Genomic DNA, 16696 nt, shown 5'->3' with positions numbered 1-16696 from the left:
TGTCATTACCTTTATATCACACATAATAAGGTTATTTTAATAATTTCTACTTTATTCTTACTATATCTCAATATAATACTAATAATTCTAAAATTACATACAAAAAGCAAATGATACTTCTTTATGGCACGGAGGGAGTATATGTTAGAGTGTGTTTCTTTTGATGAGATTTGAAGAAAATTAATTTGAGTTTGGTATGAAAATAATGTTCGATGAAATATTTTATGAGAGAAAAAATATATATATTTTTTTTCAGAAATCACATAGTTTAAATAGTAAAATCGGAAAATCCGGGCCAGAGAAATATACGCTAATCATGTAAAATACTCCTATTTATTTTCATTAAACCATTTTATTATTATTGTTATTATTAAAAGAGGAAAAACAATTTAAAAAGAAAGGCACGCTTCCGATTCTACCCTTGGCCTTGAAATGAGACCTTTTTGGTTGGGTTTCATGTACGAATCCGAGCCTCGAGCGGGGACTGTCTGTCTATGCCTATTGCCTCACGCACTGGGGAAGGAGGAGGAGATGCATTAAATTCAATTCCAATTCCAATTCCAATTCCTTGCCCATCGATCTTTCCTTCTTCCAGGTACGATCAGTAAGTAGTATGAAATTTATACCGATATCTCTGTATCCTATCAAATTCCCAGAGAAGTCAAAGCAAATCTGCAGGGCCAAAAAGACCAAAAGGAAAAAATGGTTTTTCCGATCAGAATGTCAGGAGTTGTAAATTCAAGATTTCAACTTACTGTTCATCTGAATTAAAAGTTAATGTTTGCAGATATACCTTTTATATGGCATCAAGTAGCGATTCGAAAAGAATTGCAGAGGATAATGATGAAGATGAGGAGGTATTGATTCGGCTTCTTCTTTGCTAATGTGTTTGTTCGCAATTTAATAATATTGGTTCCTGGTACAACTTCTGCAGTTTGAGCATTTTGATGATTTTACTGTTGCATCTTCATGGGAAAGGTATGGTATTTTATAATGGTTCCATCAATTATGTTAGGCACAAAAAGGCATTGCTTTTGTACCAATTGGACCTATTTTATTTATTTATTTATTTTTATTTTTGTGCTTTTAGGTTCATATCTGAAATAGAGGCTGTTTGCCGACAATGGCTAGCTGATGCTTCTAATAATCTATTGGTATGCTTGTTCCCAAGGTGCCAGCCATCATTTAAATTAGAGCTACTCTGTTTTGAACTGCCATTCTGAGGTCACAACCCTCAAATTATTTTTGAGTTTTTGTATTTACTCATCTGAATTAGAACGAGCTTGCTTGACTACATTGTCCATTTGTTTTTGCTATCGATATGGTATAGGGTGATGATTCTGTTTCAAATTTATAATTTATGTTGGAAAACATCAATAGTGATGCAACAATGGGATAGGTTCATTCATTGCTCATTGTTCATTCAACTCGCACACTAAACCATCTATAGCTTGAACAATCAAGGATACATTAATTATTTTTATTTTTCAACTTTATCAGTATTCCTGTTCTAATTCCAAGGAATTGTCAAATGTGGTTGAAGGAGCATCTAAATTTCCTTTACACTATTTCTTTAATTGAAAAATCGTATAGTGTCATGAGAATTCGAATAACTAACTATATATTACTTAAATATGTTGCTATAAATAGAGTACAGATTTAATTTATTGTTCATGTTGCCATACTAAATGAATTCATCCAGTGGATTGAATTTTTCAGTCAAACAAAAGTGTCTGTTTGACTCTTGTTTATAGAATATATAATTAAACAAGTGAAATGTATCGGACATCAAACCTTTTATGCATGAAAGTTCAAGGCATAAAACCTGTTCTATTTCTAAGGAGGACCTTACCTGTGTTTGAAGTAATACGTATTTTCTCCATGTTATTTTAATTTAAAAACATAATCATAGTTTCATAGGACTTTTAAAAAATAAGGTTTCAATTACTCAATTATTCAACTATTTAATATATCTAATACTATGAATACGATTTTACGCACCTTTCGTTTAGTTGATGGGATTATGTGCAAATGAACAAGATGTTGCTGTAATTGGGGTGATTTGCTGTAAATTGTTGCCACCTGATCCAAACTTGAGTTCAATAATGTTGGATTCTGTATTTTCAGTTACATCATTTGGATTGTTATCCTCTTCCTTCTTTGCTCCCATCTTTGTTCTGATTTGATAAACTTTTATGAGCAGCTTGTCGTGGGAACAATAACCATACTTAGTTATCATAGCTGATGCCAATCTCTAAAGAAGACAGCTGACTGTGTTTTTTTATGCCATTTTATTCCATCTCATGAGATTTTATTGATGCTTTCTGTTGGAATTTGTCCGCTATTGATGTGAAAATAGTTTGATTTATTGAATTTATAAGAATTTGATGATTGATTGTGCCAACTTCTCATGCCGCTTTCTTGCAGCTTCACATTCATTCTATTTGGTTGTAGGTAAAGGATGCTGTTCGACTGAACCCTTTGAAGGATTTGTACAAGGTCAAATCTGAGTTCAAGTATGCTATGAAAACTTATTGCATGGACTACTATTTTGTGACACAAAATAATGGTACTGGCTACATGTTATCTTAACTTTGCAGGAGGAATTATTCTAGTTCCATATGTTAATCACCATTCTAATTGGCCCAGATAAAGTTCTTGATTGGGATCAGACATTGGATTATCTGCAGATATCTTTCGGGGTGAACGAGTTTTTGGTCTCTTTCTCTCTACGCAGGCTTATACAGATTGTTTGTTTGTACTTGTCGTGATGTTCTAAACATGTTTTGTTTACGTACTTAAATGGGCAGGTGATTGCTCCGCAAAGTGCTAGTGGAGTGGTTCTAGATGCACCAGAAGCAAGCAAACTTTTGAGTGCCACTGCCATTGCTTTATCAAACAGTTCATGGTTAGGCTGTATTGCATTCTTGTTCTACTGTTTCTTACTTCTCCACATATATATGTGTGTGTATGTAATTGAAATATATATAAATTTATCTTTTACCACCCAAACTATTTAACTGATCTTAGTGTGTATATATGCAGCATCATCTTTTATACTTGAAGTCAATATATGAATAAAACAACTGATGAAAAATTACTTAGTAAAAGTTCTATTATTGAACAACTATTTTAACATTATTCATCCTCTTTTATATCTTGGGCCAATATATCACATAGATATTTAACATATTGCATATAACTATATTAAACAAATGAATAAATCAACAAAAACTTAGGGCGTGGCTCTCAAAATATCGCATATCTAATAGGTTGGCATATTTTAAAATTGATATTATCAGTTGACCATTTTGTTTTATTATTTTAATCAAAAGGCCTCTTGTTAACATTGTCTACCACTGATGTGACAACTGACAACCTCATATCCATCCATTGATGTTATCTTTTTCTACCTAAATACGTTTAAAAGTTTGAGGGGTAAATGTCTGCATTAATAAACTACTTTTGATATGTTGTTGTGGCTAAGATGCTGCTGTCCTTGAATACAGTTTGACCAACCCAACTGTATAAATGACATTTCTGTTCCTCAAGGGAAATAGGTCAAATTTTGACAATGGTTCGTAACAGTTCTGAAACACATTTTGTTATATGTTTACTAAAGGTCAAATAGAAAATTGTTCAGAAATTTTCACAAGGTGGGCAAGGGATATATGCATACATAAGTTTTACAGAAATGCTGTATATTAACTTAGTAATAAGTATACTTTTGGCTTTTTAATAAACTTTTTGCACTTCAATTGAAAAATGACGACAGTGATATATTTTCTTTACCTTATATGTAGAGAGAGAGATCAATTCACAATATGAATCAAGCTTTTCTCTCAAAATGGTTTGGCATTTTCAAGATGAAAATGAACTTTGAAATAGGGTTGTATGTGGTAAATATCATATTGATATGTACACTAAGTAGCCATTTCAAAAGGTTGACTGGTGTAGCTATACAGTGTTCACTTTGGGCATCTAGGTTAATGAATGGAAAAATTCAACCCTGTGCCTCAGAAGATAACTTCAGCTGTTGGATCAGGAATTGTAGTAGGATATGACTTTGTGACAATCCATGGATATCCCTTTCCTACCCTTTTGAAGGTTGCATTTGAATGTAGTTTTGTGGTTGCTTGTCAAAAGAAGATTTCATCCAGATTTTGGATTTTTTTCTTTTCTTTTCTTTTATTTTTTTTTTTGGTTTTAAAAAGAAAGCATATGGAATTGGGAGATAAAGCTTCGCTGGCAGGTTATTGAGTGGGCAAAAGATTTGTGGAATGAACAAAGCTTGATGCATCATCCCATTTTAGTAGAATCTGAGTTAGATACAGAAAACCTCGTCCAATGAATCTTCTCTAGCCGGTTTTATAATTGAGAATTAGACTCTAGAAAGGTTGAAAATTGGAAAGCCTGTGTTGGAGCTGTCATCAGGGATTTCCATGGCCACATTCTTTTCTTCCTTGCAAATTCAATATCCATTGCATGCTCAAATCAAATACCTATCTTGGCCATCATTATGACTCTTGATTGTGTCACGCAATATCGGATCAGACTCTTTTCTGGTATTTGGTAGAATGCAATTCAAAAAATATTATACTAGATCCATTGTGCTGCCTCTCCATGGAAATTTAACTTTGAAATTAAACATTCCTTTGTAATCTCTAGATCCCTCTGTATACTTTTTAAACATATTGCTAGAAGCAAAAATGGAACGACTGATATTCTTGCTAAACCTGGAGCTAGGGGCAGTGAATATTTCTGTCTGGTTATAATAGGAAGCAGCTGTGTATTTCTTAAATGGATTTCTTAAGTAGATATTATAGTATATCTATGTACCACTCAAGTTTGGGCTCACATCTAACAGGTAATAAACTATTTTACTTTTGAGGAGTACTTTTTTAATTGGGAGTAGAAAGATACATCCCCCCCCCCCCCCCCCCCCCCCCTTTTCTGTTCTGTGATGATTCTAAAATCATCCAAGTTGATGAATTCATCATAAATTCCATTTACGATGACTTAAATGCACAAAGCAGTTCATAGGTCTTGTACTCATTCTTTGCAGTCGCTGGCCTGCATTTGTTCCAGTGCATGACCCCACACGGAAATCTTATATTGGTATTCAAAATATGGGTACAGTCTTTACTAGAAGATTTGAAGCTGACCGCATTGGCAGCCAGGTCCCAATAAAGCTCATGCATTTGGAAGGATTATATGAGCTGTTTGTATCCAAGTTTGTAAGTTCTTCCCAATATTGTTGTGATTTCTCATGATGGTTTCATTGCCTGATTGTTCTTTAGTTATTGTACGGTAATACATTTTCATTTTCACAGGATTTAAACTGAATTGGTGTAATGATAACATTTTCATATTCTTAAAACTTTCCGTTATATGCAAATTTAAAGGGGGTTATGTGTCTGGACCGTGTCCACTGGAGACGCACTGGTTCCATATAATAGGATAAAGGCTTGAATATGATGATGAAGATGCTGGTAATTGTGTATGGACTAGGGTGAATTGTTTTTGAAGTCTCCGAAATGTATGCTTTCAGATATATTAATGTCTTGAGAAGAGTAGAGCATGTGCGTGTTGATATTTTTCATCACATAAAGTCCTCTTCTTTTCTTTGTTTTTTTGGGGGGGGGGGGGGAGGAGATTAGGTATCTATGCTATATTACCAAAGGAAGCTTTTATTATCTATTATATTTTACTATTTGCCTCGTGTAGCATATTGATTCAAATAAATTGTACGATAAGAGTTGTGTGCTTTCCCAAAGCTTGTATTTATCATGCATATATTTCTATGTCCTCGTGTTGATCAATTTATGTTAGTTTTCATCTGTATTTTCTGATTCTTTATTTGATGATCTACTCAACTAGTTACTGACGTAACGGTCACTTTTTCAAACGTACTTAAGGCCTTTGCTACAGTGGACTGGTCAATGCATCACTTTGAAGTCCATTTTAAGATGAAATTGACCTATAGGACCCCTGTCCACGATGATGAGGACGAAATTGAAGGAACAGATGCTGAATTCACAGAATCCGCCGAAAATCCTGAGAATGTGACTCGTGGAAAAATTCAATGGGATGATGGTTGTCCATGGAGTAAGTGGTACTCTGCAGAGGACCCTATCAAAGGTGAAAATCTACTTTTTATAAGAGCATGCATTCGTACATACTTACAGTGTTGAAAGTTTTTTGGCTGATTGCTTGTGTGAGAGACCATAATATTTTGTGTCCAACACTCTAATTGTTTTCCAGATAGTAAAACATTGTTTTTCCTTTGATTTGTTTGTCCCTTGCAGGGTTTGAGTTGCTTGCCTTGTGGTCTGAGATAACAGCTGAAACTTCTCTGGATATGGCTGAATTGGAAAATGTGTCACCACTTGAAGCTGATAAGTGGTTCTTACGTCCATGTCTTTCCCCAAATATGTAAGAATACTTTTTACAATACTGGACTTCCCAGCGTATATTCCCCCAGTTCTGAAAATTGTTCAATATATTGCAGCAAAATGTGGTTGCATCATTTATGGGTCACTCCGTTTTCTGAAGTTGTGAGGAGATGATTCGATTATTTTATGAGAAGTACTTCTCATAAGCACCACTATAGAGAGCCTTAAGTCAAGGGGTTTAGGATCATCAGTTATGGAGTACACAGAACTTTTCTTGAGGCCTTGTTTCATTTCAGATGCTGTAGATTCTCTGTCTTGGTCATGAAACTTATATAACCCCCTTGTATATGTCTTATTTTGTTCCCTCTTTGTCCCCTTAAAGAAATTCACCCCATACATCCATGGAGGCAATGTAGAAGCCACACACATCCCAACAAGTTACTATATAGTCAACTACCAATATGATGACCACATTGTCTATGTCGCATCTTACTTAAACATGCCTCTTTTGATTTGTGCTGGGAGCTAAATATGAGCTTTGACTAGAATAATTCTTGGGATTTCCTTGAGTTCTTTCAGAAACCACTTGTTGGATTTCTTCCATTGCCTTGAGGATATATGGTTTCTTCTATATTTATTTTGGCTATATCTATTGGTCCTTCCAAAGGTTCTTGAGAAAGGCTCTCGTTTTTCACATTTGCTGCCCTGGCCAATACATTTATCTATCTGAAGTAAAAGTGTAAACATCAGAAATAATAAACATTGGTTTTTTCTATCTGTGAGTTGTAAGTATGCTGTAAGCATATGAATAATTGAGTACGTTTGGAGAAATTATAGCTTCTAATTTCTGATGAAATGGTCTCATTTTCGGGAATGTGCTTTATCATTCATTATATTATATTACCTAAGAAATAATTTTCATCCTTCTTGAAGTGATGAAGTATTGTGTATCTATCAATATTTAGCAGTGGATTTTCAAATGGAAGCACCACTGGATTTGCATCCCAGCTGCGCCATTTAGTCAAGGCATTGGAATTATCAATGGAGGCTAAATTTGTTGAAGATTTTGTATCAGGTTTGAAATTCTTGTGTGCGTATTTTGATGACGTATCCTATGTTCCTTGTCTTTTTATTTTTTTTTCATTTTCTGCAATCCACTAGTGTTAAGCTTATTATTCCTAAAACTGGTGTTGATGTTGCATGTTTCTTTGTTCTAATTATAATAAGCAGTTGAAAGCTCTGGTTCTGAAAATCTGAAGTCTTCAGCAGTTGTACCTCCACCAACTGTTCTTGACCGCATTGTGAAGAATCTCTTTCATGAAGGTATGTAGGAATCTAGATGTCAGATAAAATTAGTAATTAGCAAGATTAATGCTTAGGATTAGTGCTAAATTAGTAATTAGCAAGATTAATGCTTAGGATTAGTGCTCAACATACAATCATTTCTTTTCCAATATCTGCTATCTCATCACAAGATGTTCACATCGATCTCATTCTTTGGTTGCAAAAAAGAGTTGCAGCCTTAGAACTTCTGTACATGTGGAATCATTAGTAGTTAACCTCAAAACCTGCTTAACTGATAGTTGTGTAGTGTAATGTCTATAATCCATTCTCATTGCTTTCCTGTGGCATTCCCTATGTTCTAACAAACATCCATGAAACAAATTAACTCTGGTCATATCCTAGAGCATATGAAAGTGGTGTCAGAGCGATGGAAGTTTCAGAAGCAGCTCAAATTTGGTGTTCCAAGAATATAGTATTGATTATAAATATGTGTATGTAGACAGATAAATAGATACACCTTTAATCATTGAAGTGCTGCTAAAGAGATGTAACAAAATTTCACAATTGGATTGTTTTGAAGTTGATTACTGTTTCACCACAATAAACTTACTGTACGAGTTATTTTCCCCTTTTCTGTACAGTCACAGAACAATTGGATTCCTCTTTGAATGAGCATAAAAGTTCCCGATCAATTAAAGGCGCTCCACTTGAATCGCTCTTTGCCCTGTTCTGTTTGCATGCTCTTTGGGTTGGCAACTGCAGTATACGGGGTATTTCTCCCGATAACCTACAATATTGTAACTTCTTGAGTATTCTTGTTAAGCAATAAAAGGCATGTCTAGATCTTTGAAATTTTACCAATAACCTTCACATACTAATCACTGCTTTTCATTTACTTGTCTGGATTTAGCTATTGCTGTATTATGGATAGAGTTTGTACGGGAGGTTCGTTGGTGTTGGGAAGAATCTCTGCCATTGCCAAGAATGCCTGCCAATGGAACCATTGACCTATCTACTTGTTTGATTAATCAGAAACTTCACATGGTTGGTTTTCTTGAGATACACACCACTGACATTTTTATAGTTCATAGATACAAGACATTACGATATATTTGGAGGATCCTGTTGATCCGTGAGAAATTTATTATGGAACAATGCTATACTAACCGAATTTAAACTTATGACTGCAATCCACTGTTTGTCTCATCTTGAACTTGATGTTGGCATTGCCTTAAAAAGGATTAGAATTTTTATAAGTCATTCTGGCAAGATGAGGCTGCAGACTCGCTTTACTTTGTAAGGTGTACTAGGATTGTGCTTTGGCCGATCCTATGATGTATAAAGACACTTGAGCATCATTGGGTTTCCTGGTATAATATTTACGTATAAGGACTGTATTTAATGGTGTCTCACATCGGAAAAATGTTGGAGACTCCCCTTGTGTAAAGGGAAATTCCTCTTATCACCAATTGGTTTGAGATGGATTCTGGATTCTTTCTTTAACATCAAAGCCATGGGTGCCTATATTGGGTAGGATATTGATCCTGATTTCGAGATGAATATTATTCGAGGGGGGGAGTGTTGAGTATCCCACATTGGAAAGATGTTGGAAACTCCCATTTTTTATGAGGGTGAAGAGCAACTCTTTTTATCACTAATTGGTTTTGAGATGGAGCTCCGGATCTCTTCTTAACAAATGTCATTTCTCTTTCCAATTTTGTTATTGTACTTGATTAAAACAGTAGCAATTTATTACATAAGGTGGTTTAAAATTCTTAGCAACAAATTGAGTTGAGCTAGCATGCGATATTCAAAATGCTAGCTAAGTGATACCTACGAATGGATACAATTAGTAATTAAAAGTTGTGTTCATAGGCTGATTTCTGATCTTTAATGTAACCAATCTGGTCTTCTGCTAATCCTGGGTTCCATTGATTATCATGGTAATGAACAGTGCTCAATATCATCTGAACAAGAAAGAACATCAAGATACAATATATTTACATATTTGAAAATACTGTTTTTCTAGGCTAAATAGTATAAATGACCCCTTTACTGATTTTCAGCTTTCTATATGCATCGAGAGAAGGTGTCAAGTGGTTAAAAAGCAAGATGGAACATCTAAACCTGTGAGTTCTCATGTATGGGCAATTTTTTATTCTTCCTCTTTATGACTCTTGCACTACCTTTTGTTAGCCAATGACCTTGTGTATTCTTTTTGCTCAGGAAGAATTTCATGATGCAAAAAGTATATCTGCTTCTCAAGAAGTTAGTCATGGACTTGACAAGAAATATGACAGGTATGCAAGCTTGTCCTGTGACTGCAATTTCTGATCAATTTTATCTGAAAATCAGAAAGTTTTTATCACCAGAGTCATTATATGCCCTCCATCCAAACTAATTAGGTCGCTCTTTCTAGTTTCCTTTTCTTAATTGTTTACTTTGACTTTGAGGAGCCCCCAAGGACCTCAATTAATACCTATAACTTCTTTCCGTGTATTGAATATTGTAATATCCTTATCTTGTAATGGATGATAGGTCATTCGTGAAGCCTAACGTAATGGTAGACTGGTAATATGAGTGGTTATGGTGGATGAAGTAACATAGTATGTCCAAGAGCAGTCTCAATCTTGTTAATTCATGATCCTAAATGAGGGTTATTTCTAGCCACAGTTCCTTCGAGAAGGAATATATTGGCTGTTGTACCTCTGTCTGAGACACATCAGTATTTGCCCAAAAACATCATGCCACTGCTATGACAGATATCCCTTTTCTTTTCTGTTGGCATTGTAAAATCACAAACTTTGCATCTCATGTGCTAATTAAATGTTTCAATCCATCCTTTCCGTGGCCTTTCTCAAATTTTGGTCATTGAAACATCTCCATGTCAGTCGCATTAGCCTTTTCTGCAGAATTTGTCTGATACAATACAAGTACCTGCTCATAATCCATGCCATTGTGGATACATCCGGATTATTTCTCACTTATTACTTTTTGTTCATTCTATTTTTACACAATGAATCTTTATCATGGAATGGTTTATTGAAACATTTTTTTGGTTGCGCATCTTTAACTGGTTAAACTTTTAGGTGAGACGGTTATGTATATCATCTAATATGGTTATAAAGTCATAGGTCTCGTATTTGAGTCCCATCGCCCCCCATTTGTTGTTGTCCAAGTACAAGTTTCATATAGTATCGTATATCTCCTTACCCGTGAGGTAGGGTCTTGGCTAACTCTCGTATGTAGATCGTATATCCCATCGCATGTGAGAGAGTGTGTTGGTTGATTCCTGTAGGTAGATAAATAAATATATAATATATATTCCTAACAACTTAAGATTTTAGGTGAGACGATCATTTATATTATCCAACACATTTATTTATTTTATCAGTCATGTCTGAACTACAGATCTAATTTCAAACTCAATAGTATTATATCACGATCATAAGTTCATAGCCCATGCATTGTGTCAGCTGGAGATCTGTTGATTCATTGAATGTAAACGTTGCAAATGCTTTATTATTTCTTTGATTCTGCAGTGAAGCAAATAGCTCTATTGTGTTTTGGCATTTTCCTAGCAATTGTCTCTACTTGTCAGGAATTTTTCAGCTAATGCTGCAGAGCCAATGATGCTTTTAAAATCATGCAAGATTTTGAATGCTCCAATAACCCAGGTAATTCGCAGAATGCAACTTAGTATTGGACAACAGTTAGACCTTTAACGTACATCACCGATTCTGCTGTAGGATCCACCTCCAATGACAGAAGACATGCATGAAGAAAGGCTTACAGCTGCTGAAGCCTTAGGTGTTTCTTCTGTAAGTATAAATAGCTATTATGTTTGGTGTTTTCCTTGCTTGATATTAAGTCTGTAATTTGTAGATATCCTTCATTAAGATCCACTTGGTCAAATTTAAATTCGATTTTATATTGAACATGACTTTAAGGCCTGTTGTGGCCATGTTAGAGTGTATCGACCATAAGCCAACTACTTAGAGTTGTTAAACAAATCGAGTAGCTCATAAGCCAAGCTCTATTTGAGCTCGTTAAACGAATAGAGATAAAGGAGCCAAGTTTGAGCTCAAGAATTATTATGTGTAAAAGAGTCGAGCTCGAGCTCCGCTTGCTAACAACTTGACCAAAGTCATTAGTGATGATGTATTTGTATCATGTTATATATTAATATATATAATACTTTTATATGGAAACTTATATTTTTAATAAAATTTGAATATTTTTATTATAATAAATTATAAATAAAATTAGATATATTTAATTTATATATTAAAAAATATATAATATGTATAAAATACGAGTCAAACTTGAGCTTAAGTTCAAGTCAAGCTCGAGCTTAAAGTCGAGTCTAACGAGCTGAACTTGAGCCATCATTTTAGCTCGAATTCTAAACGAGCCCAATTGAACCTATACCAATAGCATGTTTGCATTGAGCTCAAATAACAAATACTCAAGTTTGTTCGGCTCGTTTAACACCTCTACAACTACTGAAGTTAATATTATTTTCTTTCTGCTAAAAGTTATAATTGTTATTTCCATTCTACATCTTTGTGATTATATACTGGCATTGGTAAACTGCTTAAATTAATGTCATTAGTTTGTATGGATTCATATTCTAGTTGTCATTTTCAATCTACATCTTTGTGTTTGAGTGGTAGCCAGAAAAATTATAAAGACAAAAGGACAAAGTACTTGAGGTTGCTTGTAATATTTTTCTATTAGATGCGATGTGCAAACTAACAACACTATCTGAAATTTATTGGCAGAGCTTCTCAGCTCAACTTGAAAAGGACATACTGGCATCTGGTAATTATTTCTTTTCTTTTAAGTTATTATTTTTGCATATTTGGTAGTATTTAATTACTTCTATAATCTATTTGTTTCACTATAAACTTTCAACGACAGTTTCTTAATATGAAAAAATAATTGCTATGACAACCTTCACTCTTTCTTTACGCTTTTATGTAGATATATGGTTGTGCCACTTTGTGTTCAGATGTTTGTATGTTTGTTTGTGTTTGAGAGCATGAGTTCACGCTCATTTGTGCATTTTACTTTGATTTAATCTTTCACTTTCCTCTCTTTGTGGCGAGGGGTGGTGGGTAATAAGATGAAATTCATTTCTGCACTCTGAAGGTTCAAGCCAGCGTGACTTTCTTTATTCAGCATTAAGAGATAGTTACGTTAGTGTGCTATGTTGAATAGACAATTATCACTATTGATGACGATGAGAAAATCTAATAATAGTTGTTTTTCTATGCTGAAAATCTCGTCATTCCTTAAATGGCGATGGTAATGTTGGATTGTATTCTAACCATGGAAGGCTTTCCGTGACTGCAGACATGTCTGCATTCAAGGCAGCTAATCCAGATGCTGTCTTTGAAGACTTTATTCGTTGGCATTCACCGAAGGACTGGGAAAATGATGATGGTAATAATGAGAGTGGAACATCTCAAACTAATTCAGTGAACAAGTCAGAAGTCAAGTGGCCACCTCCTGGAAAACTTTCAGAGAGAATGTCTGACTTTGGGAATTCATGGAGAAAGATATGGAATGAAGCACTGCCTTTATCCTCTAACAAGCAAAAACCACTCCTCGATCCAGATAGAGAAGGAGAAAAGGTATTCTATTTTTCTGATGATAATGCTAGTCTCTCTTCTGTTTGGCAATTATGTCGCTCTCTCTATAGCTAGCTTAAAAAGGTTCTCTGGAATTAAACCACATCAGTAGAAAGCAATTCCCTTTTATGAATTCCTTTTTGTTTTTAGAAAAAAAGTTCACTTTTAAATACAAAAGAGATGTCTAAGCATGTAAGATTGTGTTACTACTAATGACTTCTGAATTCTCAGATAAAATACATTCCTTTGAAATATTACAATCTTGCCTTCTCAGAAAATGGATCGGTGATGAAGACGTGTAAATTCACAAGCTTATATCCATTCCATCCGAATAAGCAAAAGATGATGAGATTGCCTTTCATTCTTATTGTTCAATACAATTCATTGGGTAGACGATATGAACTGAAAGATCTTCAATTTTTCCAATTGAGAAACAAGGAGCGATTGAGAGCAATGCCTTGTGAGTTTATTTAGGAAAAACATTGTTCTTGGCATATTACTGGAATCAACTTGGCATACTTGAATTTTTTTTCATAAAATGACTTTAAAGTTAATTTGTCTGCATAATTTAAGATTCTAGAATTGATCATTCTCGCAGGATGTGCTCAGAGTAAGAATATGCTTTTGCTTTGTATGCTGTCCCTTTGTGGCTCTTTGTTAGTATCTCTCTTCATTCATTTTGATATTGTTTTTATTACGAGACAGGCCCTTCATTATCTGGAGACACTCAAGCCGTATCAATTGCTGCAACAAATGGTCTGCACGGCCTTCCGAGCTGCAGCAGACACTCTTAATCAAACTCCAATCGGTGATTCAAAACAGATGACTGTAAAAATGGGACAATTATATGTCACTATGTCATCCACACTGAAGTACTTGCAGCGTAATGTCCTCTTCGTACCACTTAACTGCTAATACATTTTGTTAATTGCCAGATTTCAATTTTCCAACACTGCTTGTCATTTCTACGCAGCACATAGCACCACAAGAGATGACGAAGTTATTGAAGATCTCAATGGGCTATGCAGCACTTTCAAACACATTGAGAAGTTAATTCTACTGGCAGCTTCTCTACATCGCAAATTCTTGCAGTCGCCACAGCTTGCACAAGCAATATCCAGTGATTGCTTTGACTACTATCTCCCGACTATGGGAACAGCTGCTTCAGCAGGGAGTACAAAGAAGGTAAACTTATGCTTTCCTTTTAAAGGTCTTTTAAGGTAGAAAATGAGCTAGTTAAATTTGATTCTTACAGGTCTAATACTAAGAACATTTATATGTACATACAACATATTTTCAATTCATTGATAGCGATGCGCAGATTCAGTCGCGTTTGCTCACTTAATCCTTTGAACTCTGGTTGTTAAGCTGAAAATTTTTACACTTCTAGTCATCATTGTATCATCTTTATATATCTTGGATCGACCTGTTTTGTTCCAGGAATTTGAAAAATGGCAGCCGGTGAGGTCTCGAGACAGGAATTCAATCATGGCGATGTTCCCTCCACCGACTGCAAACCAGTCATGGAGGAAAGTTCTGAGCATGGGGAACCTCCTCAACGGGCACGAACCCATTCTGAGAGAGATTGTGTTCTCTAAACGTGACCACGTGAGTGGAAGCTACCACGCCGACCCTCGCCCTGCTCGGCGGCTTGATGAACATGATGACATAGAAACATATAGAATGTATGTGTGTGGAACATCAAATGATCTTAAGGTTGCACTTGCTGTCACTTCCCATGATTGAATTAGTTTCCATTACTCCATTGATGCTATGATTGATACACATACAGTTGTGTTTGATTGGCCTTATCTTTGCTATTGATCAGTTTGGAAGGTCTTGCTACTTGTCCACACCTACCATTGTAGGCTTCTTTTATGGTCTGTTTTTGAAAATTTGAAATGAAATTGTTGGTTGAGGTAATATAAATAATTATTTAATGTGATTTATTATATAAAATAAATAGATATTTAATATAATTTCTTAAATAAAACTAAATGTTTGATGTATTTTTTAGAAAGAAATAGAAGATGGAGGAATTGTTTTTGTTGGGTGTTGAAAAGACAACCCAAGTAGGTAGGAACAATAATGCTTCATTTACCATAACATTTTGCATCTTTTTGCTTTCCTAGTTTTCTCATGTTTTAGGAGGTATTTTATTATTAAAATTTGGATAAATTATATAGTCTCTTTTGTTATGTTAGGAGGTAGCGGAAATAATATTTTAGGGTAGAGTGTTCTTTTTTAATCATGTAATTGGACCATTTTGTCATTTTAGTCTCGTAAGTGAGCCTGTTGTAAACTAGTTCCATAAGTGAAAATTTTTCGTTGTTTTAGTCCTCCGGCGCCGGAGAAGCCCGCGTGGCTCGCCGGAGGTGACATGTGTCCGTCAGGTGTCGCTGATCTAGTGGACACGTGGATTTTTTCATTTTTGTAAAACTTATTTTTAAGTTATTTTAAATTTTATTTGTATTTTTTTATTTGGTACAATTAAAAAAAATTTTAAAAATTAAAAAAATAAAAATAATAAATCCACATGTTCGCCAGGTGTCGCTGACCTGGCGGAAACGTCACATTCGGCGAGCCACGCAGGCGTCTCCGGCGTCGGAGGACTAAAACAAAGAAAATTTTTCACTAATGGGACTAGTTTGCTACATGCTCCACTTACATGACTAAAATGATAAAGGGGTCCAGTTACGAACCAAAAAAAATAGTTTACCCAATATTTTATTATTTTTTATGTGTAATATTATTGGTATTTTAAATATTTTTTTATGTGTAATATTATTGGTATTTTAAATATTTTTATAATAATATCTAAAAAAAATATATACAATATGAATTTTTATTTATTTATCATTACCATAAATTAGTTTTATAAAAAATGACTTAAAAGGTGGATACAAATATTTGTTAATTGAGATGAGAGATAAAAACAAGAATTTTGAGTGATTGTACATTTAAGATGTTAAGAAATTTAATTAAAAAAATGAGATCATATGTGGCGGGACTGAGAGAGTATTTGAAAAAAAATTTATTGTGTAAAATTTTCGGGCACCCCTTGAACACGGTGATTGTTTCTTGAATTTCTTTGTCGGAGCAGAGTACAAAAGAAATAAAATTGTAGTTATAAAAGAAATAACAATAATAATGATACTTTTCTTTTTCACATAGAATTGTATTCATTTTTGTCAATTAAAAATATTTTTTTAAATATATATACATTCATATTAAAATTCATATCTTACAAAAATTTAAATATATTTTTAAATGATAAAAAAAATAATTATTACTAGTATTTAATTATATAAAATAAATAATAATATAATATTACTTTTATATATGCCTATTTTATAACTTTGTAAAATATATTTTTATTAT

The 16696-nt window shown here is 34.2% G+C and overlaps 1 protein-coding gene across 8 annotated transcripts; it reads left to right on the top strand.

Moving 5' to 3' along the window:
• The first annotated feature begins 424 nt into the window (after positions 1-424).
• LOC127244849 (uncharacterized) lies at positions 425-15162 on the top strand. Of its 8 annotated transcripts, none has more exons than XM_051265384.1 (23): positions 425-595; positions 788-857; positions 935-978; positions 1091-1154; positions 2455-2569; positions 2650-2702; positions 2811-2908; positions 5066-5237; positions 5919-6141; positions 6309-6435; positions 7361-7470; positions 7626-7718; positions 8321-8449; positions 8590-8723; positions 9746-9820; positions 9906-9979; positions 11281-11356; positions 11429-11500; positions 12464-12503; positions 13038-13318; positions 14021-14198; positions 14289-14500; positions 14756-15162. In XM_051265384.1, the coding sequence occupies exons 1-23, from the start codon at positions 495-497 to the stop codon at positions 15059-15061; spliced, it is 2847 nt and encodes a 948-aa protein (XP_051121341.1). In that variant the 5' UTR covers positions 425-494; the 3' UTR covers positions 15062-15162. The 8 variants fall into 8 exon arrangements, with proteins under 8 accessions (XP_051121341.1, XP_051121339.1, XP_051121340.1 ...); XM_051265382.1 differs by having other exon boundaries at positions 426-595; positions 2650-2717; positions 7364-7470; XM_051265383.1 differs by having other exon boundaries at positions 426-595; positions 2650-2717; positions 9746-9808.
• The last annotated feature ends 1534 nt before the right edge of the window (positions 15163-16696 follow it).

This window comes from Andrographis paniculata, unplaced genomic scaffold, assembly GCF_009805555.1.
Source record: "Andrographis paniculata isolate CXL003 unplaced genomic scaffold, ASM980555v1 Contig21END, whole genome shotgun sequence".
Lineage (NCBI taxonomy): Eukaryota > Viridiplantae > Streptophyta > Magnoliopsida > Lamiales > Acanthaceae > Andrographis > Andrographis paniculata.
Note: the sequence above shows the minus strand (reverse complement) of the source record. Positions and strands in the feature narration are given on the sequence as shown.